General features: G+C 48.9%; 1 protein-coding gene across 1 annotated transcript in view; it reads left to right on the top strand.

Annotated features, from left to right (window-relative positions):
• Positions 1-15,064: 15,064 nt before the first annotated feature.
• LOC144118395 (uncharacterized) overlaps positions 15,065-25,632 on the top strand; it is a 94,765-nt gene continuing 84,197 nt past the window's right edge. The window contains exons 1-2 of the mRNA XM_077651342.1: positions 15,065-15,219; positions 24,901-25,040. Coding sequence (XP_077507468.1) covers positions 24,964-25,040 — 77 coding nt within the window. The 5' untranslated portion in view covers positions 15,065-15,219; positions 24,901-24,963. The remainder of the gene's footprint in view (positions 15,220-24,900; positions 25,041-25,632) is intronic.

The following is a 25,632-nucleotide window of genomic DNA, read 5'->3' as shown; positions in this document are numbered from 1 at the left end:
ACTCGCGGAGCGTTCGGTCACTGCGTGTAACTACCTGGCGGAGAACAGACGGGACGTCAAGCCCGTGTGTTCGAGGAATGCGCAGAGGCTCACCAAAGTTCGCTCACGAGTGCGCGCACTGCCCTGCGGTCATGTACTACCTCATGAAACATGACACATGCATGATGCAATGAAAAAGCATATGGCGTTTAGCACACTTAAGGTACGCTATTCTAAGCACACCAACGCGACCGCGCAAGATTGACACAACTTACCAGACTTCTTTCTACTCGAATGAAATAATTACGTCGTCATATCAAGAAACAGTTTCAAGTAAATATTAAATGTCATAAAACGCGCCATTAAAACATGGTGTGCTATTAACAAAAAAACGCATTTCTTGGGGGCGAGTGAACCTGTCGGCGCCCCGTGCACTCCGGCTCAAGGTGATAAGTACGTGTGCAGCTGCATATGTCTTTTTTTCCTTGAGCAATTATCAGCCTACTATCCTGAAGTTCAGGTGAATGAACGCAGTAACTTGCATGCTATTAAGTGCATTGAGTGGCAGTGCCTATCGACTCCCAGACTTCGCGCTTTACCACCGTGGCCCAATGCCTGTTAGCCAGTTTCCGAATGCGGCATTTATGAGCGAGAAACCTATCGAGGATAATTTAATATTTTTTATGCTACTACGCGGATCCAGCAGTGACGCCGCTGGTCAATACATGCTGCTTCTGCAGTGCACAGGCTTGAAGCAGCCGCCGGTAGCTGCGGAAGCTGCGGTAGGCACGGGCAAGCGGAACCTGTTTTGCCTACCATGCGAAAGTCGCTGCTAACATCAGCGCCACCGCATCTTCGTGACGTCGCGGGGTGAAGGAGGTCCATACAACTATTCAACCATTTCAGGAGCAAACACATTAGTCACGTTGAGCTGACACTACCATAGGTTGTAAAAATAATCGACAAAATACAAGTTCTTACTAGACGTTTACAGGCTTGTTTCCTTTAATTCCATAAGGAACTGCGTGCTAAATGAACAACCAGACTTGCGACCGCCTCAACGGGCAGTTGGGATACAAGAACACGTGGTTTCTGCTCAAGCACTTACTTGATCCGACACACACAAAGCCTGCATCCCACAAGAATCTCAACCGCGTCATACACGCGTTTCAAGGCACCAACGAGGAACTCCTCGTTACCTCGAAAGATATATACGTCAACACCTCCACAGACATAGCCATCCCCTGGGAATACACGGGATCCAAGAACCCAAACATGGACAGAGCCATCATGGCGTCGGAAGTCCGCACCGCCGTGAACCACCTCAAGACTACCGCGGCCGCCGGCGAAGACCGCATCACCGACAAGATGCTACGCAACCTCGGCGACCACTCAGTCGAAGCACTTGCGGACCTTTTGAACCACCACTGGCATGAAGGTCGCCTTCCAGACTCCTGGAAGCATGCCAAGGTAATCTTCATACCCAAACCAGACAAACGACTCGAGCTGGGAAACCTCCGGCCCATCTCGTTCGTGTCTTGCCTGGGGAAGGTTATGGATCACATAATTCTACACAGACTTCACACCCACGTAGACAAGGAGGACCTCCTCCACCCCCACAATGATTGGTTTCCGGGCTAGACTGTCCACTCAGGGCATCATGTGGCAGATACAACACTACATACTAGACCCGGGTCCCACCCGGGCCACACGCACCATTCTCGGCCTCGACGTCAGTAAGGCGTTCGCCAACGTGTCGCACGCATCTATACTGACCAACCTGCCCCAGATGAATCTAGGCACCCGCATCTGCAACTATATTGCCAACTTTCTCCACAACCGCACTGCAGAACTCCACATTGGAGGCCTCTGCAGCGAAAAAATCACCATCCCAAGCAGTACAGGTAATTGGTCCAACGTTGCAACCGTATCGGCAAAGGCCGGCCCTACAAAGGACCAGGATGAAACCATCCTGTTGCAGTACTGGGCCGATTACCTGTGCTGCTTGGGGTTGACACCCGGGGGACACCACAGGGAGCAGTCTTGTCCCCATTCCTCTATAACATCACTATGCGAGGCCTCCCCTCACTTCAGGACACCATACCCCAAACACTCACTTTACGCCGACGATATCACCCTTTGGACCAACTCTGGCTCGGACGGGGAGATACAAGATTCGCTCCAACAGGCAATCGACACCGTCCACGCTTTCGTGCAGGCAAACGGTCCCGTTTGCTCTCTCACAAAATCGGAACTGTTAGTCATCCGTGATAGGTGGGTTCGCCGACCCATCCCCGACCTTCAAAAGCCGATCACACTCCACATCGCCACCCACCTCATACCTCCCGTGCAGACCATCCGCGTGTTAAGTATGTTGGTACAGAACAGCACGCAGAACTCTGAAGCCAACCAACGCCTCCGAACCACGGTCCACCAGATCAACGGCCTCATCCGCCACATCGCCACTCGCCGCAGAGGCATGCGGGAGACCGTCCTCTGCCGCCTCACTCAAGCCTTCCTTCTTAGTAGGATTGTCTACTCATTCCCCTATAACCACCTGCGCCGCAAAGATGAAGAGGCGGAAAACAGCGTCATCCGCTCGGCGTACAAGGCGGCAATGGGACTGCCCCAGTTCGCCAGCACGCAGCGTCTGCTCCAGCTCGGGGTATACAACACCCTCACAGAGCTTATCGAAGCACACAAGACTGCCCAGATATACCGCCTTTCTCGCACCATACACGGTCGTTACATTCTCGACCGTCTTAACATCAACCCTAGAGGTGACATCCACCCCACTTCTCCTCTTCCAACTGGAGTCTATATATAGTCGGCTGATCGTCAAACCAATGGCCAAGAACATGTTGCCCGGCAGCCACGATACGCGCCGCCAACTCAAGGCCCAGGCTCTGGACGACACGTACTCCACCGACGAACACGCCATGTACGTGGACGCGGCGAAATGCGACACCAACACATACGCGGCCTGCGTAGCCACGCCGACCACCACCCTCATCAACGCTGCCACAGTGCGCACACTCTCTCCCACCGCTGCCGAAGAGTTCGCGATCGCGCTGGCCATCGCAGATCCCCGCACACGCACGATTCTCAGATTCTCAGTGACTCTAAACGAGCAATAAATAATTTTTCAATCAACTCAATTTGTCCGCCTGCCGCACACATCCTCCGCGGCTGCACTCTCGACCGCACTGTAAGCTATAGTGTAGGTACCTCCGCACGCGGGGAACTCTGGGGACGAAGGGGTCGACCGTTTAGCCCGAGGCCTAACCAACCGGGCAGCCGACTCCTCGAACCCGGATGCTCTCGCCGAGGCCCCCCTATCCTATGCGGAAATCACCAATTTCTACAAGGAGACAAGACGCGTGTACCCGCCTCCCCACCCCGACCTCGACCAAGCGCAAGCCATCATGCTTCGGAAACTGCAGACCAATTCGATTCTCAGTCATTCTAGACTATACCTCATCACTGACGGGGAATATGACCCCGTCTGTCCTAATAGCGACCACGGAGTGTTTGCCACTCAGGCACACATCCTCTGGGGATGCGAGGGTAACCCGCCCCCACAAACATTACTGCCAGCTTGGAGGTTTGGATCCTTGGAGGGTTGGATCCAACTTCTTGCGAGACCAGACAAGAATAAGACACAACTCGCACTCGCCTCGTGGGCTCAAGACGTCGTCCCCACCTGGGGGCCACACTCAGCCCACCTGCTCTAACTCCCAACACTCAAGTGGCAAATAGAGTTGTTCTCTCTCTCTTCTAAATGAACAAATCTTGAAACTGGATTCTTCACTTTTTCGTTTAAAACGCAGCCTCAGGTGGCAACGACCGCAAGTTTTTCTGAAGCGCCCCTTAATACGTGGCGGAGCGCAGAAAAGGAAAAACAAAACAAAAAACGCACGACTACCACTATCATCAGCCTGATTACGTCCATCATCATCATCATCATCCTTACTACACCCACTGCAGGGCAAAGGCCTCTCCCACGTCTCTCCAATCAAACCTATCCTTTGCCAGCTGCGCCCGACGTATCCCCGCAAACTTTTTAATCTCATCCGCCCACCTAACTTTCTGCCGCCCCCTGCTACGCTTGCCTTCTCTTGGAATCCATTCCGTTAGCCTTAAGGACCAGCGGTTATCTTGCCTTTCGCATTACATGCCATGCCCAAGCCCATTTCTTCCTCTTGATTTCGACTAGGATGTCATTAGCCCGCGTTTGTTCCCTCATTCATTCTGCCCGCTTTTGGTCTCTTAACGTTACGCCTATCATTTTTCTGTCCATAGCTCGCTGCGTTGTCCATAACGTATGTGACGAAAAAAAAAAATAGTATGATATAACCGAGGGAAGAATGCGGGGATTTTTCAAACTGCCACAGGGCAAAAAGTGCCCGAAATAAAGATTTTTTCCAGTATAATTAAGGGAATTCTCCATCGCGGAATGGAACTTCATTGAAGTCCAAGTAGTAGAATGACAGCCGAATGCTGGACCCGCTGCGGTGGCTCAGTGGTTGGGGCGCTCGGCTACTGATTCGGTGTACCCGGGTTCGAACCCGACCGCGGCGGCTGCATTTCGATGGAGGCGCCCGTGTGCTGTGCGATGTCAGTGCACGTTAAAGATCACCAGGTGGTCGGAATTATTCCGGAAACATATTTAACCAGCCGAATGGTGCAATGATGCTAGGGGTGGTGACTTAGGGAGGGAGTTCATCACAAATTTTCTTACAATGACAGCGCATACCAAAGCAAGGTTAAGGTATCCAGTGGCAGCAGACTCGGCCGGCGCGAAACTGGTTTTTGAGGAAAGGAAATGGCGCAGTAATTGTCTCAAATCTCGGTGGACACTCAAACCGCACCGCCAGGGAATTAAGGGAGGAAGGTAGGGGTGAAAGAAGAGAAAGAGGTGCCGTAGTGGAGGGCTCCGGAGTAAGTTAGACCTTTAGACCACCTGGAGATCTTTAACCTGCACTGGCATCGCACAGCACGCGGGCGCCTTTGCGTTTCGCCTCTATTGAAACGCGGCCGCCGCGGCCGGGTTCGAACCCGGGAACTCCGGCTCAGTAGCCGAGCGCCCCTATAGCCACTGAGCCACCGCGGCGAGCCCAGCTGGAGCTAAGTTTGAAAATTTGCGCGGCAGTGGTTTGTGCCAGACATGGGTAGTTTGTACAATTGGAAAAGGGCGCTTTCACTTTATTTTTCGTTCTTTTTATTGTCCGACAATAATTTTTGTCCCATAGAGAGGCACAGCAGGAAAACTATTTTTCGTACTTTTTATAGTCCCACAATAATTTTTGTCCCATAGAGAAAGGAACCGCAGCGGTGGCCAAGTGGTTGAGCACCCGCCTCGCATGCGGGAGGTGCGGGGTTCGATCCCCAATGCCGCCGGGTACCCACCGGTGATAAAATGGGTGCAAGGTTTCCCCTGGCCTGATGTTCGGCTTATCTGGGGTGAAATACTTGGGAAACCGGTCGTTGTCCCCACCTTGAGTAGTCGAAAACACCGCGTGCCAAGGCGCTCTTTTGCCATAGATGCCCTTGCACCATAAAAATCCACGATCATCATCATAGAGAAAGAAATTTGTAAAGGCGAAATCTGGCTCCAGGAAATGCGTAACAGACTAGTTGGTATCGCCTCTCGTGGCGCCACTAGCGTTAGCGCGCGTGCGCATGCGCGGGCGAGCGGCGACGGAACAGATGGGCAAACGAGACAGAACGAAACCAGGGACGGTGGTCTGCGCGGCTGCGACTGTGAGCGTGCGGCGTCTTTCTTAGCGCGCAAAATCTGTGTTTCTGCGTCTGCCTTCATCTTCGACGCGAAACTCGCGCGGTTTCTGACAACGGCAATGTGACAAACTTTTTTTTTCCTAACTACACATCATTTCTAGCAGATTATGGTGACCACGCCGGCACGCAGTTCGTGAAGAGGCGCGCACACTTCGTGGCCTGCCAGCTGTTGTGGCACTCCTGCGGTTTCTGACAGCGGCAGGTGAGAAACGTTTAGTTTCTGTCAAACTACGCTCCATTTCAAGCAGTTTCGCTGAGCACGCCGGCCGGCGTAATATTGGACATAGTTGAAAGGCACGCCTACCTCATCCTGCTAGCGCCATAGCGCTGGTCAGTGCGCAGTTAGCGAAGGGTGCGCCCATGCTGTGCGCTTAGCCTAGCGGTTAGTTTCCCATCGTTGCGCGTTGAGTTTTACGGGACGTAAAGTTTTTTATGGCCCTCAACAATATAAAACTTCTTTGGAGTGATATTTGTTGACGGTCGGGTAAAATATGTCGACTTGAAAAAAATGGGCGAACGTTTCGAAAACGAGCGTTCTCGCGTTGTTAGTACGGGCGCGTAATTTTCAAGACTGCCGGGAAAAAAAGTAACGCATGAAAAGCTAAACAACTAGAAACTTGTGCGTGGAAGACTCCGTCGTCTGTTCCAGTGAAAACGCGCATTGCAACTGCGTAGTGGCAATACGGGGGTGCGTTTTACACAAAAGGCCAGGGGAAAAGTAAACCCGCATGAAAATAAGGACCTGATGCCCCGAAAACTTGTCTTGTGCGCTTCTGAAGAGATGCAAATTGCATCCGCGCATTTGTTCTCAGTGCTCCAACAGAGCGACTGGTTGGGAGCCCGTGTTGTAGCCGTCACGGTGGCGAACATTCGTCGAATAATAATAATAATAATAATAATAATAATAATAATAATAATAATAATAATAATAATAATAATAATAATAATAATAATAATAATAATAATAATAATAATAATAATAATAATAATAATAATTGGTTTTCAGGGAAAGGAAATGGCGCAGTATCTGTCTCATATATCGTTGGACACCTGAACCACGCCGTAAGGCAAGGGATAAAGGAGGGAGTGAAAGAAGAAAGGAAGAAAGAGGTGCCGTAGTGGGGGGCTCCGGAATTATTTTGACCACCTGGGGATATTTGACCTGGGGATATACTGACATCGCACAGAACACGAACAAAACGCACAGTTTTCCGTAGAATAGTGCTTACAGCTTTTGGAGGCCAGAGAATAACGTTGGGGAACGGGTGATTGCTTGTAAATCACTGGGAGGTATCTTGTAGTATTGTGTGTGGTGGTCATTGCTTAATGTCAAATAAAAAATTGGCAGTGGCTTAGCTCAGCTGTGCCAGGATATACGTAGCGAGAGGTTCGTTTCCTTTGCTGAGCTTGCTGGGGTCACTGATAATAATAATAATTGGTTTTTGGGGAAAAGAAATGGCGCAGTATCTGTCTCACATATCAGCGGACACCTAAACCGCGCCATACGGGAAGGGATAAAGGAGGGATTGAAAGAAGAAAGGAAGAGAGAGGTGCCGAGTGGAGGGCTGCGGAATAATTTCGACCACCTGGGGATCTTTAACGTGCACTGACATCGCACAGCACATGGGCGCCTTAGCGTTTTGCCTCCATAAAAACGCAGCCGCTGCGGCCGGGTTCGAACCCAGGAACTCCGGATCAGTAGTCGAGCGCCCTAACCACTGAGCCACCGCGGCGGGTTGGGGTCACTGTATGTTAAGCAATGAGAGACATCTTTTATTTGTTTCGCTTGACAGAGACGAAGACTGCCCGATGATGTGAAGTAGCATAATAATAATAATAATAATAATAATAATAATAATAATAATAATAATAATAATAATAATAATAATAATAATAATAATAATAATATTAATTGGTTCTGGGGGAAAGGAAATGGCGCAGTATCTGTCTCATATATCGTTGGACACCTGAACCGCGCCGTAAGGGAAGGGATAAAGGAGGGAGTGAAAGAAGAAAGGAAGAAGAGGTGCCGTAGTGGAGGGCTCCGGAATAATTTCGACCACCTGGGGATCTTTAACGTGCACTGACATCGCACAGCACACGGGCGCCTTAGCGTTTTTCCTCCATAAAAACGCAGCCGCCGCGGTCGGGTTCGAACCCGGGAACTCCGGATCAGTAGTCGAGCGCCCTAACCACTGAGCCACCGCGGCGGGGCTGAAGTAGCATGCAGCGGTCTCAATTTTGTCGGAACAGTATTTCGATTTGGTAGAGCCTCTTTAGTATACAAGCTCTATAGTAGTTCTACATTGTGTAGTCTGGACGTGAGGGTCCGAAGCTAAATTGAAGTGGAGCATTTCTTTCATACACTGGCTAAGAGTGTCCTGTTTCTTGTTGAAATCACCCAAAGTCATACGCAACTGTGAAACCATGCAGTGGGCTGGTGTACACGTGGCAACTACATCAATCGTCAGCTTGACAGATGTTCTCGGTGCCACGTAGTCTCCTCGGATGATAATTCCGCTTTCCAGAAGCCGAACACAGCTGGCTTCACCATTATTCACCGCGATCGAAGGGAAATGTCTGACAGCGGTGATACCTTGTTTCACGTATACACACACTCCAGCGTTCTTATTTGGTTCAAGCCAACTGCCAGGCGACAACCTCAGGATCGGAAGAGTTATTGTTCTCTTGTCCATAATGCCGTTTAGCAGCGGCTGGACTCTCTTTCTGTGCATCCATATCAATCGTTGCGATACAGCCGCCGATTACATCTCCGCCTTTTATACGCAATGCTGCGCATGCAACGACGCCCGGTTCTGGTGATAGAGCGGCGCGCGGTGAGGCAGTGGTGAACGCGGCGCCGGTGTGGGGTCTCTCTGGTTACGATAGTATCGGCGCATGCGCACAACTGCTCATCCGCGTGACGTCATATGCACCTTCGTCGGTGGAGCGTGCGCGCGGCCCTGGCGATGGTGGCGACGAAGCGCGCGGCGCACCCACTGCTCCTATCCGGTTGCCATGGTAACAGCGCATGCGCACAACTGGCCTCTCCAATGTACCGGTGTTGCAACTTCATGTGTGTTTTCGAAGGGCGCGCACCTTTTATCGCATTATCTGGCGATCCTTCAGAGCTTCGGATTATCACGACTAACACGTGCTCCTTCCTATCTTCCTGCCACTAGGCTACTTATAAATACGCCCTACACCTGTGAATAAACGTTCATTTTTGGTTCTACTGACTACGCTGCTTCTTGCTTGGTCTGGCGTTACTGCGAGCACGCCATGGTTATGCTACAGTGGCGATGAGGATGGACATCGCCCATGCACTGAAAGTCGACACTGAACAGGAACCCACACAGAAGCGAGAAACTAAGGTCATCATGGCTCACCACCTTCCGGACTCCGAAGAAGACAAATTGGCAGCCGTACCTTGTTAAGGTAGAAGCATGCTTCGAAGCTAATGCAATTGAAGACTCGACTAAGAAAAGAGCATTGCTGGTTGCTGCGTTAAATACGCATACGATCCAAGTGCTCGCAGGAAAAGTGGCTCCGCGCAAACCAAATGCGTTGACGCATGAAGAAGTCGTCAAAGTTTTGAGTGAGCATTACAGTCCGAAGAGACACGAAATCACCGAAAGCTTCAAGTTGTTCAGTCTTTGTCAGGCGGAGGGCGAGCCGATTAATGAATTCCTGGTAGACATTGCAATTTTGGCCGTGCTTTGGATCGCATGCTACGAGACCGAATTGTGTGTGGTATACGGTCAGATGTTCTGCAGAAGCAGCTACATGGCAAAGCAGGAATTAACGCTACAAGGCGCTGAGACAATGGCCCTTGCAGCTGAGGCTGCGGATAGTGGCGTAAAACGCATGATCGGACCGGCAACGACACCCGTCTGAAAAGTACAGGCGCATCAGAAGGAAACTCTGCTGGACGCGAGGAGGGATGCCGCACAACAAGAATGCTCAAGGTGCGGTAGTACGAAACATAATGACGCATGTTGCTCCTGGTCTAACGCTCGTTGTTACCGCTGTGGACGACGGGGTCACCACGCAAGGAAATGTAGAAGCCGCGGGACTCGAGAACAAGGGACGGCGCAAACTAACGCCCTCTTGGGGACGAAAACCAAAGAAGACCAGGAACACGAAGCCGCCCACATTTGGACTTTGGTATCACAACGAAAAAGCTGTCTGGAACCGCCGATCCGCCGAACATTTGTTTGGGGTGGTGTGCAGCTGAGCATGGAAGTCGATACCGGGTCGCCCGTTTGTGTCATTCCGCGTCAATTGTACGATAAGCGTCGCGGGCAATGGCCGAAACTGAAACCGTCCAGTCTGAATTATTTATCCTCCTACACAGGACGCCTTCCAGTATTTGGGGGGCTTGAGCTCCAGGTTTGTCATAAAGGGGCGACAGTAAAGTGTGCGCTGACCGTGTTGGACTGTGCGGGACCAAGCCTCTGCGGTCGCGATTTAATCCAGCAGCTGAACAGCGCAGGTGTTCCTGTGGTTCGTTTTGTCGAGGACTCAGCGTCAAGAAAAGAAGCAAGCGAATCCAGCGTGAACAGCATATTTCATGACTACCACGACGTGTTCTCCGAGGAACTGGGACTAATCGAGGGTCCTCCAGCCAGCCCGCAGATGAAGGAAGGCGCCGTACCCAAGTTCTGTAAGGCCAGACCTATTCCATATGCGCTACGCGAGCGAGTGTCACTTGAACTAGACCGTTTAGTTTCTATGGGCGTACTGTCGCCGGTGGAACACTCTGAATGGGCAACGCCCATAGTCACAGTGCTTAAGAAAGATGGCGCAGTATGGATCTGCGGCGATTTCAAGGCCACAGTAAATCCAGCGTGTGCAACTGAGCAATGCCCATTGCCAATCATTGAAGATACGTTTGCCCAACTACACGATGGGGACTATTTCAGCACTCTGGATTTACGGGATGCATGCAGTGAAGTGGCGCTAGATGATGACGCTAAGTTTGCGTCATTAATACGCCAAAAGGGCTATTTTGCTACAACAGGCTTCCTTTCGGGATAGTCTCTGCGCCTGCGATATTCCAAAGAAAAATGAATGAGGTTTGGGCTGGCCTTCCAGGAGCACGGGCTTATCGGTACGATGTGGTCATTTCCGAAAGAGCGAATGACAGCGGTGAGAGGCTGAAAAACGTCTTAGGGTGCTTCCGAGAGTGTGGGTTAAAGCTAAGGTTCGATAAGTGCAAGTTGCGCAGCCCAGCAGTAACTTATCTAGGGCAACGACTGCGATGGGCTTCATCCGACAGAGAAAAACCTTGACGCTATCATGCAGGCACCCTGCCTATGTAATGTCGGCGAGCTACGTTCGTTTTTGGGTATGGTTACTTTTTACTCCAGGTTTCTGCCGAACATGTCAACCACACTTGCTCCATTTCATCAACTACTTGAAAAGAATGCACGCTGGCAGTGGAAACAGCCTCAAGATCTCGCATTCGATAGTGCCAAGCAAAACCTTAAAACAGCCAAGGTTCTCGTTCATTTCGATCCTTCGAAGGAACTTAAGCTTGAAAGTGACGCGCCTCCGTGCGGTGTGGGAGCTGTCTCGTTTCACACGACTGGTAACACCTACTGCTCCTCTCCGGTTGCCATAATAACGGCGCATTCGCACAACTTACCTCTCGCATGTACCGCGAAATGCTCGACTGGTAGTCGAGTGTAGCTCTCGCTACAAAAACATCTGCCATCACTACCCGCCGCGGTGGCTCAGTGGTTAGGGCGCTTGGCTACTGATCCGGAGTTCCCGGGCTCGAAGCCGAGCGCGGCGGCCGCGTTCCGATGGAGGCGAAACGCTAAGACACCCGTGTGCTGTGCGATGTCAGTGCACGTTTAAGATCCCCAAGTGGTCGAAATTATAATAATAATAATAATAATTGGTTTTTGGGGAAAGGGAATGGTGCAGTATCTGTCTCATATATCGTTGGACACCTGAACCGCGCCGTAAGGGAAGGGACAAGGGAGGGAGTGAAAGAAGAAGGGAAGAAGGAGGTGCCGTAGTGGAGGGCTCCGGGATAATTTCGACCACCTGGGGATCTTTAACGTGCACTGACATCGCACAGCACACGGGCGCCTTAGCGTTTTTCCTCCATAAAAACGCAGCCGCCGCGGTCGGGTTCGAACCCGGGAACTCCGGATCAGTTGTCGAGCGCCCTAACCACTGAGCCACCGCGGCGGGTTCGAAATTATTCCGGAGCCTCCCATTACGGCACCTCTTTCTTTTTTCACTCCCTCCTTTATCCCTTCCCTTACGGTGCGGTTCAGGTGTTCAACGATATATGAGACAGATACTGCGCCATTTCCTTTCCTCAAAAACCAATTATTGTTATTCAGCGGTTTGTGCGAGACATGGGTAGTTTATACCATTGGAAAAGGGCGCTGTCACTTTATATATATATGTATATATAAAGGGAAGGGATAAAGGAGGGAGTGGAAGAAGAAAGAGGTGCCGTAGTGGGAGACTCCGGAATAATTTCGACCACTTGGGGACCCCCGGCAACGAACTGGCCCACTCTCTTGCTCGAGCGTACGTCAACCGAGCAGGGCACACCGTAGACCGGGGTAGCGCTAGGGACCGGCTCGTCACCTATCATGAAATAAAACCCTCCATTACAGAGAGCAAAGACTCTTCTATCCCTCACCACACATCTCCCTCTCGAAAGAACAGCAAACTGCCTGGAGACAGCTCCAGGCTCGCACATTCCTTTCACCGTCTTTGTTAGCCCTTATCTACCCAGGCCAATACAGACCCGAATGCTCTGTTTGTGCGGCTCCGAGAGCCAACTTTGACCACATTTGATATCTCTGCCGAGAATTCCAAGCACCATCTCGCTGGAACCTCACGGACATAGTGGGTTGGCAGATCCCGGTCTCCAGCTCCGAACCGGCCTCACAAAGGCGGCTGATAGAGTGGGCTGGAGAGGTCGCCGCACGTCATGGACTGTTGGCCACCACCCGGGATCAAAAACCAGACCCACCCTAGACAGTAAATCATCCATAAGGCTCATGAATAACGTTTTCACCTACCTACCTTGACATCGCACAGCACACGGGCGCCTCGGCGTTTCGCCTACATCGAAACGCGGCCGCCGCGGCTGGGGGATTGAACCCGGGTACTACATAAATGTTTCGCATGCGAGGTTCATAAAAGCATGTTTTACTTGTCCGTAATTTCTCAGCTTTCACGCGTTTCACCCGTTTGCGCAGTTTTTGCGTAAGGATTATCAGAATGACGCCTGCTCGTAATTTACATTTTTCAGCTGACTGTGCACGGTGGTAGCGACAGCCGCTGCTGTGAACCATGTTCCAGTAACAATGGACGCGCAAGAACCGCGGAACGAGCTTAGCGATGTGCAGTGGCGACGGCTATACTGTATCGGTTTTGAGTTTACGTGCATTAAAATGAATATTCATTTCGCAAAGCTCCTGGTGTCGTTTCAGGATTGCCGTGGCGAAGGCCGTGGCGCAGCTGCGTTGATGGCCGGTCAAGAGCGCCCGGAATGTAATTTTTCATCTTTCTGGACCGAAAGTAATTAGGAGACCATGCTGAAAAGAAGTAACGCGCCTTGAGGGCGCGGCAAGCCGCAGCGCATGCTAGCATTCAAACCGCGCGCCTGAAACCGAAACCGGAAGTCTCCTCACTCAGCCGCTTGGTTCTTATATATATAATTGGTTTTTTTGGGGAAAGGAAATGGCGCAGTATCTGTCTCATATATCGATGGACACCTGAACCGCGCCGTAAGGGAATGGATAAAGGAGAGAGTGAAAGAAGAAAGGAAGAGATAAGTGCCGTAGTGGAGGGCTCCGGAATAATTTCGACCACCTGGGGATCTTTAACGTGCACTGACATCGCACAGCACACGGGCGCCTTAGCGTTTTTCCTCCATAAAAACGCAGTCGCCGCGGTCGGGTTCGAACCCGGGAACTCCGGATCAGTAGTCGAGTGCCCTAACCACTGAGCCACCGCGGCGGGGCATGGTGTGTTACATTCAATTGGGCCACTGGGGAGTGTCCACTCTTTATGAATCCCTTTCTGTATGGCCGTCCTTCAGAACTGATTAGGGTGCCTCGATGCCATGGGGGAAGAAAATGCCATGCTCGATGCCAAAGGCATTGCTGGCATCGAGGCGACCTGCATATGGAGGAAGGAATGATATAGTGAACTAGAATACTGATACTCCATTATCAAGAAAGTAAATATTCCATTAAAAGATTGCATTAACTTAATACATCGTAGCATAAGACAGAAATGGCAGTCCGCGTGGGACATCGAAGTAAAAAATGAACTACACAATGTAAAACCAGTTATAAGTGAATGGAAGTCCTGCACCCACCAGGAACGTTTTAAAGAAGTGATTATCTGCCGTCTTCGTATAGGACACACGCACCTCACACACAATTTCCTGCTGACAAAACGAGATCAACCTGTTTGCGAAAAATGCGGACATGAAGTTACGATTAACCACATTTTAATTTCTTGTGCGAAACTGGAAAAATTACTTTACTCAGTTTTATAATGAATATTCTTTTTTTTTCATTCCGCACTGCTTTTAGGAGATGATGCAGTTGCTGATATATCATGCGCTTTTAGCTTTCTTAAAGAAACGAGATTTCTTAAGAGACTAAATTTTTTACCCTCTGGTTTGTTTGTATTTTAGTACACCTCAGCTACTTTCTCATGCCTGAGAAGAAGGCTGAGGCTTCTATTTTGATTCCTTCGGAGCCTCGATATCCTTGCGCAGCCAAGGAAGCTACTGAGGTTACCCAGCTCTCTTTAAAGCTTTTACTAGAAGCCATTTCTAAAATTTGTGTATGTGTTCACTGGGTAGTATTAACGTTTGGGGGCCCCTACACCAGGGACGATTCTTACATTTCTATAATATTCAACAAAATATTTTTCCTATACCTTGTTCATGGCGCATGATGGCCTCAGTTGCCTATGTGCCATAAAACACAACACATACTCCATTTCTTGCATCGAGGCGCCCTAGAACCGATGATGCCGATGCTACTGCGGCCATTCTTCGTTGTATCGAGGCATGCGGTAAATCGACTAATGATGATGATAGTGATATTGCTAAATGGGATACACGAGAAACCGAGGCTTTTTAAACGTCGAGGAATTGACAACCGAAAAAGGGTTCGCAGGAAGACTTCTCGCGGCCGTCACATGCTCTTCGCTCAGCGAGAAAAAACTGCCCTGACGCTAAATGTGGAAAGTAAATACATAATCGCCAAACACGGTTCAGGATCCGTGCGGCGCCTGCCGGCGTGAAAGCAACGCTGCAGCCACGCGGGGCTCGAGCGCTGAGCTGACGGCCGAACAGCGCAGCTAGGGCAGCCAGGCGTCTCGAGCGGTGGTGCCGGTTGCCTCCAGGACAGCTGTGACCGCCGCGGGACTGCGTCAGCGAAGGTGAGCGACCGCCGACCTCGCTGAGTTGGCGCTCGCAACCTTCCTCCCGTGGCTTCCGATGCCTATGACGCGAGCCTCACGCGGGCAGTGGTCGTTCAGTGTGGCCCGTTTCGGTGTGGCACCATGGCCCGTTTCGGTCTGCGTGAACGTCGAAGCTAGTGGATGGTTTCGGGGCTACATAAACGGAGCGGAGCGCCACGGATGCGGTGTCGCTACTACCTCCGGAGATAATTAGCTGTCCTTATGCGGTTAACTGGCACGGGCATATGGGACCGCGTACAGGGTCTTCCACTCTTAGTGCGACCACGAGACACCGCGGCCGAACTCTTTAGATGGCCACTGCATGCCACACTGCCGCTCATCGCAGCAAAGTGGAAAAGACGGGCCTGGACGTGGTGCTTCGTGTCATTTGCCCCCTCGCTTCGATTTGCGGCCGTGTCGGACGCAGTGGCCATCTGAAGAGCGCGGCCATGCGCTCGCGTGTTCGCAGTGAGAGTGGACGACCCTCCTTCTCTAGAGGACCCGCGGAAGTAACAAAGTTGTCCTCTCGTCGGCCTTGTAGCATCGAACACAGCAGTCGCTTCCAGCGGCGTCGGTTACGAGTTTGCAGGAACTGTTAATGCATGTGCTGTACTGTCTTCGAGAGTCATGCCCTTCGCCCTTGAAGTGTAGTCACAAAAATCACGAAGCGGTAGATTCCTTACAGCGTCACTAGGAGCTACCTCCTCCCATAAAATGAAGCCTTGTACTTGCTATGAGAAACGTAGTAACCATCTTGGTTATTGGCAACTGTTGGTAGTAATGCTCGCGCTACTGAACGCGACCATTACGCTGTTATGAAAGCCTCCACTGGCCAGTCTTTTGTTTCCTGAAGCACATTAACTTGTTTTTCAGAAGGCACCCGCTTAAATCGTAACGAATCTGTTTATTTCTTTTTTCCCACGACGGGATTTTTTTTTTAAATAGCGCCGGAAGAAGGGCAAGGTACTTGAAGGGACACATCGTCCATAGCTGACTTGAGGTGGAAGAAACCACGAAACAAAAAATTAAAACAAAAATGACTACCTTTTTGGCTCTACTGTCAACCATCCTAAGAATTAAGACCCGCTCTACTCTCAACTATCCTAGGAATTAAACCCCCCCCCCCCCCCCCCCTCCTTTCCTCCTAATTTCAATTCCTGGGGAAGCCCATGCCCCAAGCTTGTCATCCCCATTTCAAAAATAATGTTCACACGCTGTATGTAGACATTACTCCTTTGTAATGTCGTTCTACGTTTTTTTGCATGTGCGCCCTAAATCCTTTTTATTTTAACTTGATGTCATGTAAAAGCACTCTCGTGTAGACTGTGTTTTTATTTCTTGTAATATCAGCGTTAAATGAAATAGCTGAGCGCATGGCCTAAGCTTACACGGTTTGCTTGTCATCATCGGAGATGGACGCGCTCATCCGCTTTACGATAGTTTTGCATCTATTTTCTTTGACGTTCGTTTTCTCGTTTTGCCACCGGAGCTCGAGATTTATGCTTTCCACCAATCGTAAATTGCGCAGCTCGGCGTCGGTGGCGGCTTTAGGCCAATGAAGCGAACGCTCTTAGCTCCCTGACCTCTCGGTAATCAGCGACTGGTTGCGATGCGAACTTTTGTTAGGTTGGGGCAAACTAAAAAAGAAAGCCGCCGCGGTGGCTGAGTGGTTACGGCGCTCGGCTGCCGGCCCGAAAGACGCGGGTTCGATCCCGGCCGCGGCGGTCGAATTTCGATGGAGGCGAAATTCTAGAGGCCCGTGTACTGTGCGATGTCAGTGCACGTTAAAGAACCCCAGGTGGTCGAAATTTCCGGAGCCCTTCACTACGGCGTCTCTCATAGCCTGAGTCGCTTTGGGGCGTTAAACCCCCATAAACCAAACCTAAAAAAGAATGCGAACAGTGAAAAAGAACGATCAGGCTGCGGTCGGTATTCAGTGTCCTTCGCTGACTCGCTTGTTTCTGGTAGTGAGCAGAGCTTGATCGCCGAATAGCGCCACCAAAAATGTGGCGCTCCAGTGGCAAGGCGAGAAAACGACTGTCGAAGAGAACCGAAGCAAAGCAATCGCAATCCGGAAGAGCGCGCCTGTGTCTGATGATCGACGACAGGCAAACGGCGTAAAATGAAGCTTTTGCCACGTTATCCGCTGTTTGCATTTCATTTGACTCCGATAGTACATTACTAATGCGCAAGGATTACCATAGGCCACGATGTAAGACCATAGGCTATATCGGCACCGGAAGTGTACGCAAAACGTGGAAGCAAGAGTGTTGTGGTGAAGTATATAGAGTCAGTGATTAAACAATATCGAGTCAGAGTCGTTAATCATTGGCCATTAACATTAGTCAATAATTACCATAATTACCACTCATAACTATTAATACCAATTAATAGCACGAATGGTGCTAATTTATTAGGGTAATCAGTTGGGATGATTATGACGCTAATTACTGGGGTAATTTATGTATCTAACTAGTGAGACCGTGTAACGTAATAGGGGTGTGACGTCATAAAGTCTTCACAATTTCACCAGCGCTTGGAAGGTCAATCGCGCGCCAAGCACGGAAAGAGGAGCAGCCTAGGTGCGTTGTGGAATGTGTTGAGGCCCTCAAGAAGAGTGGCGGAGGGCCGGCCAAAAGGTGGGACTTTGCGCACTTGACCGATTTCTTGACGTCCGAAAAACTTCGCGTGGTTGTCTCGGATAAAGAAGGTTATTTCGTTACGCTGCCAGAGAAACTTTTCCGTGAGAAGGCTAGGAATTCAGTTGCCAAAAACTTTAAGCCTGTGCGTTCCAGTGCCCTTAAACAAAAAAGCGAGGCGTTAAGGCTGGTAGGTGATATGAATTTAGTTGGCCTGCAAGCATCCATTAAGAAGGCGAAAGGCAACTTTTTAGAAGTGTTTTTTGCTGCCAAAACTCATAAAACTGACATCCCCTTCCGTTGCATTGTTACTGAACGGGGAACTTGGCAACATGCGGTTTCAAGTTTTTTGCAAAGTAAATTGTGTTCACTGACAGTAGAAGACCCGTTTCTTGCATCTAATTCCGAGGCGGTTGTGCAATATCTGAAACTAAATAATCCTGGTGGGTGTGATATGTTTAGTATTGATGTGCAGGATTTATTCTATTCATTGCCACATGATAGGCTCCTCCAGTGTGTTAAGAAATGTATAGTAGAGGATAATGATGAAGAAGCATTCATTTCAAAGTGTGGCGTTTCTGTGGGCTCGTTTTTGGAGCTTGTGTCATTTTATCTCAAATCCACATTTGTTGATTGGGAAGGCAGGCTATATGTTCAAAAAACAGGAGTGTGCATTGGCTCAAAAGTGGCTCCGGTACTTAGTAATATCTTTCTTTCCTATGCAGATAGGAGCATTAAAGTTAACTTAGACAACCGTGTAAAACAAATCTTCCGGTATGTAGACGATTATCTTGTTTTTGTTGAATCCCATGACTTCAAGGCACATGTGGATGACATTTTAAAGACTTTTGAAAACTGCGGGTTTGGTCTGAAATTTACCTTTGAATTACCGGAAGATAATCAGCTGCAATTCTTGGATATTAGATTGGAGAAAAAGGTGAATCATGTTTGTTGGTCCTTCCTACAGCGGTCGGAAAAGCCCTTGCTAAATTATCAGTCTGGGCACTCGAAAATAGTTAAATGTGGCATAGCAGTGTCTTGTTTAGGATCTGCACTTACTATGTCATGTATTCATACTTTAGGCAGCAGTTTCGATAAGCAAGTTCAAAGGCTAAGGTCAGCGGGCTTCCCCAAAGATGTGATAGCGCTTGCTAGCAACAAGATCCTGAAGAAGATGAAGTCGTTTGGTAGACATGAAGCACAGGAAAATTCCGGCAATGACAGAACGAAGTATGCGGTAATACCCTACATTCATCAGTTATCCCATAGGCTTAAGCAGGTTGGCACTAGATATGGGGTAAAAGTGCTCTTTTCGGTCCCTAATAAACTAGGCAAGGTTTGTGCTATTGTTGACAAAAGAGCCCGGGAACAGAAGCAAATAAGAGGCAAAAGAAAAAATGCATGCCAGGTGGATCATGAGTCAACCTTTGTGCCATGTGCAGAGGGAGTGGTTTATGACATACCTTTTAAATGCGGCAAGAGTTACATTGGGCAAACCGGTAAATGCATAAATACACGCTTAGGTCAGCATAGAACCTCTTTGAATGGTGCTCCTTCATCAAATCTGTCCCTTCATTACAGAGATTGTCTTCTAAACAAACCCGGTGTGTCTAACAAAAAAGCATGCTTTCCTCTGCTTAACAGGGCTAAGATTAAATTCAGACATCCAGATCAGTTAACTAGGGAGTTGTGTGAAGCCTATCACATTCACAAGAACATCGACACGTGCGTTAGCACACCATCTGTAAACTTACATGAGTGTGAAATTTTGTATCTAGATTTTTAACTCTCTTTTGCGTGCCTGGTGGGGGAAGCGCAGGCGCTTTGGGTTGTCAGTTGTGTGCATATAATCTGTGTTTTTTTCAAATAAACTTTCAGTTGTTAGTAGCGCTTGTCCTTGTCTTCCTTCTCTGTTCTTGTTCCTAGTCGCAGCGCTGGTGAAATTGTGAATATGTACCAACTAGCTCAAACCACCATTTTGCTACAGTCATAAAGTCTATCTGATGACGTCACGCCTACAGCCAGTTAGAGTAAAGCAAAAAAAAAAACGGAGCCCTGAATGTCGAAGTAGGATGATATGCAGGTTTTGAAATAGTTCTAGAACATTCCGTATGACGTCATATGGACAAGAGCTACCAAAAATGGCTAGGAGCCACCAACGTCGCGGCAAACGCTAATGCTTTCGCATTTCTACAATGCAGTCTGTGCAGTGCTCTCTTAAGTTTCGGCTTTCATCAACCGCGCTGGGCCTGTCAGATAGCAAAATGCCGAATGCCTTTTCATGCTATTTCAGGGCAGGCCACTGCCAGGCGTCTTAATTGATACGTCTTTGCCTGTTCCTCATTGATTAACGTAGTTGAATTAAAATTCATCTATAAAAAAGATATCCGACCATTACAGTTTGAGTGGGCGCGATGGTCGTGTGTTCTTCACAGGCCGAGTCTTCTTTCGCCTTCCTCTCACGACCTTCGGCACATGATGCATAGCCAACAATTCCGGACACAAGCATTTTTTAGCAGGAAGCCTTTTATGAACGCAATTATTTTCATGTAATGTAAAATTAACTATAACAATCAACATATCTGCAGATCACCCGATGACAGTCTTTAATTTTCTTCTATTAACGTCTTTGCTGTCGTCAAAGGCGTTCCCCATTGGTTTTCTATGGGAGTCTTAACTGTTCGATACGACCGATGAAAACACTTTAAAAAATATCGTGCTACATATAAGAAGAATGGACCATTACGTTCAATATTACCGTAAAAGTATCTTACAATTTTCTATTTTTAAAAATTTTTGTCCGAAATTGCTGGACATAATGAACAGTTACTCAGCATGTTTTGTCGCAGTAGTGCTCTACCCTCGATAATCCAAGGTTATGTAAACGAGACCATTTAAAGAGTAGCGTCTAAGGCTACTGTCTGTGTGAGCGTAAAACATGTGCCAACACATAGAGCATTTTTTATTCGCTCCAAGCAGCCGAAACATTGGAACCCTAGCCGGTATTACTTCTCCACATGTTAAGGGTGATTCAACTAAGTGGTTCCAATCTATAAAAATCAACGTGCTCTACGAAGGCTCTGCTAGCACTGGGTTGTAGCAGCCTTGACCGCATTACCGTATTTTTATTATTATTGAATGCCATATTTAACCATATCATTGAATGCGCCTGATTTGCTAACAGACGTTCGAAACTGCTCGGAAGTCTGTTAACACCGCAGTTCCAAACTCTGTACGCCATATTGGTTCGGTCGAACTGGGGCGTCGTCTGCTACGCATGCTTTCTTGATACCGGTTGTTTCTTGAATGTCGCGAGTAAAATTTATAAGAGCCCAGCCTCAGCCGGTGCGTTGATTGTAGCGCTTATCTGTTACCGAATCTAGGTGCGTTCTTATCGTTTAGCCAGTGCCAACAGCGTTTCTTTCGCGTCTTCATCTTGGTTTGGAGAGGTGGCAAAAGTAGGGTAGGTCGTACTATGTCACATTGTCGTTGAAATGCGCGGGTTTAGGCATCTGTCCAAGCATTACGCATTGTCATCGCCGTTTTAATTTTAAGCGAATGAAAATTGTCTCCCGTTGGCTGCCGCTTGCGCGACGTTCCTCCGAACAAACCCGAGCTTACCCGAGCTTACCCTAGTAAGTCTGGTAATTTCGAGATAGTTGGGAGCTAGACAAGGCAAGACAAAATTCTTACTTGGGGCTTGTACATCTGGGTAGTGCTTTGGCGCTGAAGTACTTTTTAATAAGAAAAGTGAGTAAGGTGCCTGAGCCCTAAAAGAAGACTGATTGTGCCTTTCTTGAAAACCTGTTAACCACCGAATCCGGTAACTGTTACAGACCCGTAGCCCTGACAAGCTGTGCTGAAAACGTATTTGAGAGTGCAGTAAACATTAGGTTACCCTTTGTCCTTGAATCTTTGGCTCCTCCACACCGCCTGATTTTTTTAGTGGTTTTATTAAAATAATAATAAAAAGTAAAGAAAGATTTTTGCTAACCCCGGCATCTGCCATCGATACTGAAGCACCTGAGCTGGGGCAGCGGAAATAAAGGATAGCAGGCAGAATGGAGAAATGAAATGAAAGAGGTGAGGGGGCAGGGAGAGAGGACAGGGGGAGAAGTAATATAAACTATTTCCACAATAAGAAACACCGCCTGATTCAAGTAAAGATATTCGAGAGCTATCTTGTTCGTCTTAAAAAAGAACCTAGTTTTCCTTGAAAACAACCCTTGAACAAAATAATCACTTTCTTCCCGTCTTTTTTTTACATGGAAATACCGCGTGGCACCTCCTGGGTGTTCGGCATCCACCATGACCTAACAGAGCTAAGCTTTCGCGCCCAGCTGCTGAAAATTTTGAGGCGTTTTATTTCTGACTGGTCATTTCAAGTGTGCACCTAGATGAATAAAAATGAACACCAAAGCAGAAGTTAAAACCAAGCCGATCGTGCGCTTCGAGCATGTGGCATGGTGGTGAGAGCGGTATACCCTTATCGCACCCCACACCCTCCCTCCGCTCCCATGAGTGCACCCTCTGACCAGTCTACATGATCACGTTACGGCAGGTTACACATTCTCGAACTTCCCTTTTCCGCCATCCATGTCTTCACGGGAAGGACACCAACATGCAGTTAAAGAACAGTTTTCAGAGCAGGCTGTCCAGACATTCGCTTTACACGTTTCAACACATTTTGCTCCGGTCCAAAAGAGTACAATGACCGAAACAAAGGAAAAGGCAAAGGTACTTCAATATCTCTGTAAAGTTGTTTTTTTAATTATTGGTAACATTGGCTAAATATTCCATTGAGATTCCAATATTCCATATCCATTGAGATTCGGGTACATAAACGGGTTGTTTGGACAAATTCACGAAAATAACCGTGCGTTCCACCACTCACATGACACAGTTGACACAACAAACATAGGCGGTGGCTGAGTGGTTATGGTGCTCGGCTGCTGGCCCGAAAGACCCGGGTTCGATCCCGGCCGCGCCGGTCGAGTTTCGGTGGAGGCAAAATTCTAGAGGCTCGTGTACTGTGCGATGTCAGTGCACGTTAAAGAACCCCAGGTGGTCGAAATTCCCGGAGCCCTTCATTACGGCGTCTCTCATAGCCTGAGTCGCTTTGGGACGTTAAACCCCTATAACTCAAACCAAACCAAACAACAAACATAGAGAAAGTTCTTGGCAAGCGAGCCTGACAAAACAATGCGTAAAAACGGATCCTCCACATTTAGCAAGATGATGAACCGGCTAACAACCTGACGCAAGAATACGCGTGGCAGAGAAAGGCCGCTAGGGCGTACGCGGTGGAAAATGTTCGTTCAACTTTTCTCTTAAGCTGAAGACCAGATTTACACCGCAGAAAAAAAAAAACGCGTTTCTTCTTGGCGAGCAAAAGTGAACCTAGCGTAGGCATTGCGTTAGGACTGTATGCTAATGAGTAGGAGTGTCATTAGAAAAGGAGGAAAAAAAAAAACGATGAATTAAGGAATTTGTGCTTTCGCCTTCAAAACACGTAAGTAGACTTAAGTGACCTCCATAATGTAAACGGCGTAGCGTTTAAGGCCCTGTCTACCAGAAAATCCGGTGTTGTAGTTGTCGGCGTTGTGAGCGAAAAATCGCGAGCATGGCTCTGGAAGGTGGTGTCCAGTGAGCAGTCTAGGAGGCAGGTGGGCCACTTAGGTCACGTGACCTTGCGGCGTCCTCACAACCTGCCCACCGGATAGTGAGCAAATTGCCTATACCATGGCAGTTACATGAAAGCAACATGGGACGCACAAGGCCTATTGCTGGGAGCACGTGCCATCGCATGGCAGTGGCGCATCGCTTAACCGCTGCACGACTGCGCCAGGAGGGGTACGAGGACCCCCAGGGATCTGTAAATGTAAAGTGTAGAATGACCTTCTGCATACATGGGAATTAACCCATTACGCTATCGCGCTGTACCCTTAAGGCGGAGCTTAAATGCCCGCTCCTCATTTTTTTTTGCTAACCATGGCAGCAGCCATTACAGCGCGCCTCCTAGTAATAGCCAGCCGCCATTACGCGAATCAATCGCAAGGAAAAGTATCGCGATTGATTTTCTCGGATCACGCGATGCTTACACGTACCGTCTTGGCATTATTGCTGTGAAACTGAAATTTAGACAGCATTCCAGCATTACTGTCGGAACAGTGCGCACAGAGCAACAAATATTCCCTGGAAAGACAAATCGCAGGACGATGGAAAAATATCTCTGAAGGAGCAGGGCATGGTCGAGAGAGGCACGGACGAGCGCTCACTTGTCTTCGCCCCCCCCCTCCCCCCACGCTGTCCTCCCATCGCTATGTTACGCCAGCTATAGCTCAAGACGCCATCTTTGACCTCAGGGCTTGCTATAGCGCCGAGTCAAATTTCATACCTGTGCTGGCCACATTTCTCCGGGAAACTATGACGGCACCACTTTGCCGCCAATTAAGCTCCACCTCTACGCATTTAGCACTCCTACTCTACAGGCTTCATGCAGTGCATACACTGTTCTCTTTTCTCAGTAGCGCGAGTAATATTGTTTACTTTGAGTGGAACCTTCGTGAGAGCATACTTTCCGCATTTAAACGCACATTGCTGCGTCCTCCGTGAAGCAGTGATCACACTCAAACGTGAGAACGTATATGCTAAGGTGCCCATGTGCTGTGCGATGTCAGTGCACGTTAAAGATCCCCATGTGGTCGAAATTGTTCCGGAGCCCTCCACTACGGCACCTCTTTCTTCCTTCTTTCACTCCCTCCTTTATCCCTTCCCTTACGGCGCGGTTCAGGTGTCCAACGACATATGAGACAGATACTGCGCCAATTCCTTTTCCCCAAAACCAATTATTATTATTATTATTATTATTATTATTATTATTATTATTATTATTATTATTATTATTATTATTATTATTATTATTATTATTATTATTATTATTATTATTATTATTATTATTATTATATGCCTCCGCGTGAATCTGACTCGTGCTTTCTTCCCACCTCCTCCTCTCTGCCAGAGCTTGACCAGCTGCCGCACTGAGTGACGTCAGGAAACATCCGCGGTCCTCCAGCGACACACGATGGGTGACGAGTCGATGGTGTCCGGCATGTCCGAGGGCGGGCCGCCCGGCGCGGCCGGCGCTGGCGTTGGAGCAGAGTGAGTATACTGTGAACGAAAGGCGTGAGAAATACTCTCGCCTGTCGGGAGAGGCCTTTTCGAGCTGGTGAAAAGGCTGCGAGCACCCTGTGTTAAGCCTTGCGCGGGTAACGCATAAGTTATACGTTGTCCGTCTGAACTCCTCCTTGAGTGGTCACGTGCTTTCTGTAACCGCAGCATACAGAGGAGCCAAAAAAGAGAGGGTATTCCTTGAAGATGCCGCGTCGGCACCGCGGCGCTTCACTCTGGATAGGGGATATCACTGGCCGTATAGAGTGACGAGACTAACGGATGTTCAGCGCGCTGAGTTGGGGATTAAGTCTCGTTTAAAGACGTACAGGTACTAAGTTTTGAAGCAGAAAGCTCCACTACGCTAGGTAAAGTAGTCGTCGCGTAGGCCGGAGAATGACCTTGAACGACCTGTATGGCCATATGTGGCACAGTTATGGTGTCGAACCCTTGACCCCTGACAATGACCCATATCCTTCTGACGTCTGACCTTTGACCTTTGTCATTGGGTGACCTTTGGGTTGACCTTTGACTTTAAGAACATCCGATGGGGTGGTGTGAAGCCACGTGATGACATCCGATA

This window comes from Amblyomma americanum, chromosome 2, assembly GCF_052857255.1.
Source record: "Amblyomma americanum isolate KBUSLIRL-KWMA chromosome 2, ASM5285725v1, whole genome shotgun sequence".
In the NCBI taxonomy this organism is placed as follows: domain Eukaryota; kingdom Metazoa; phylum Arthropoda; class Arachnida; order Ixodida; family Ixodidae; genus Amblyomma; species Amblyomma americanum.
The sequence above is the reverse complement of the archived record's forward strand: the minus strand, read 5'-3'. Positions and strand labels throughout refer to the sequence as shown.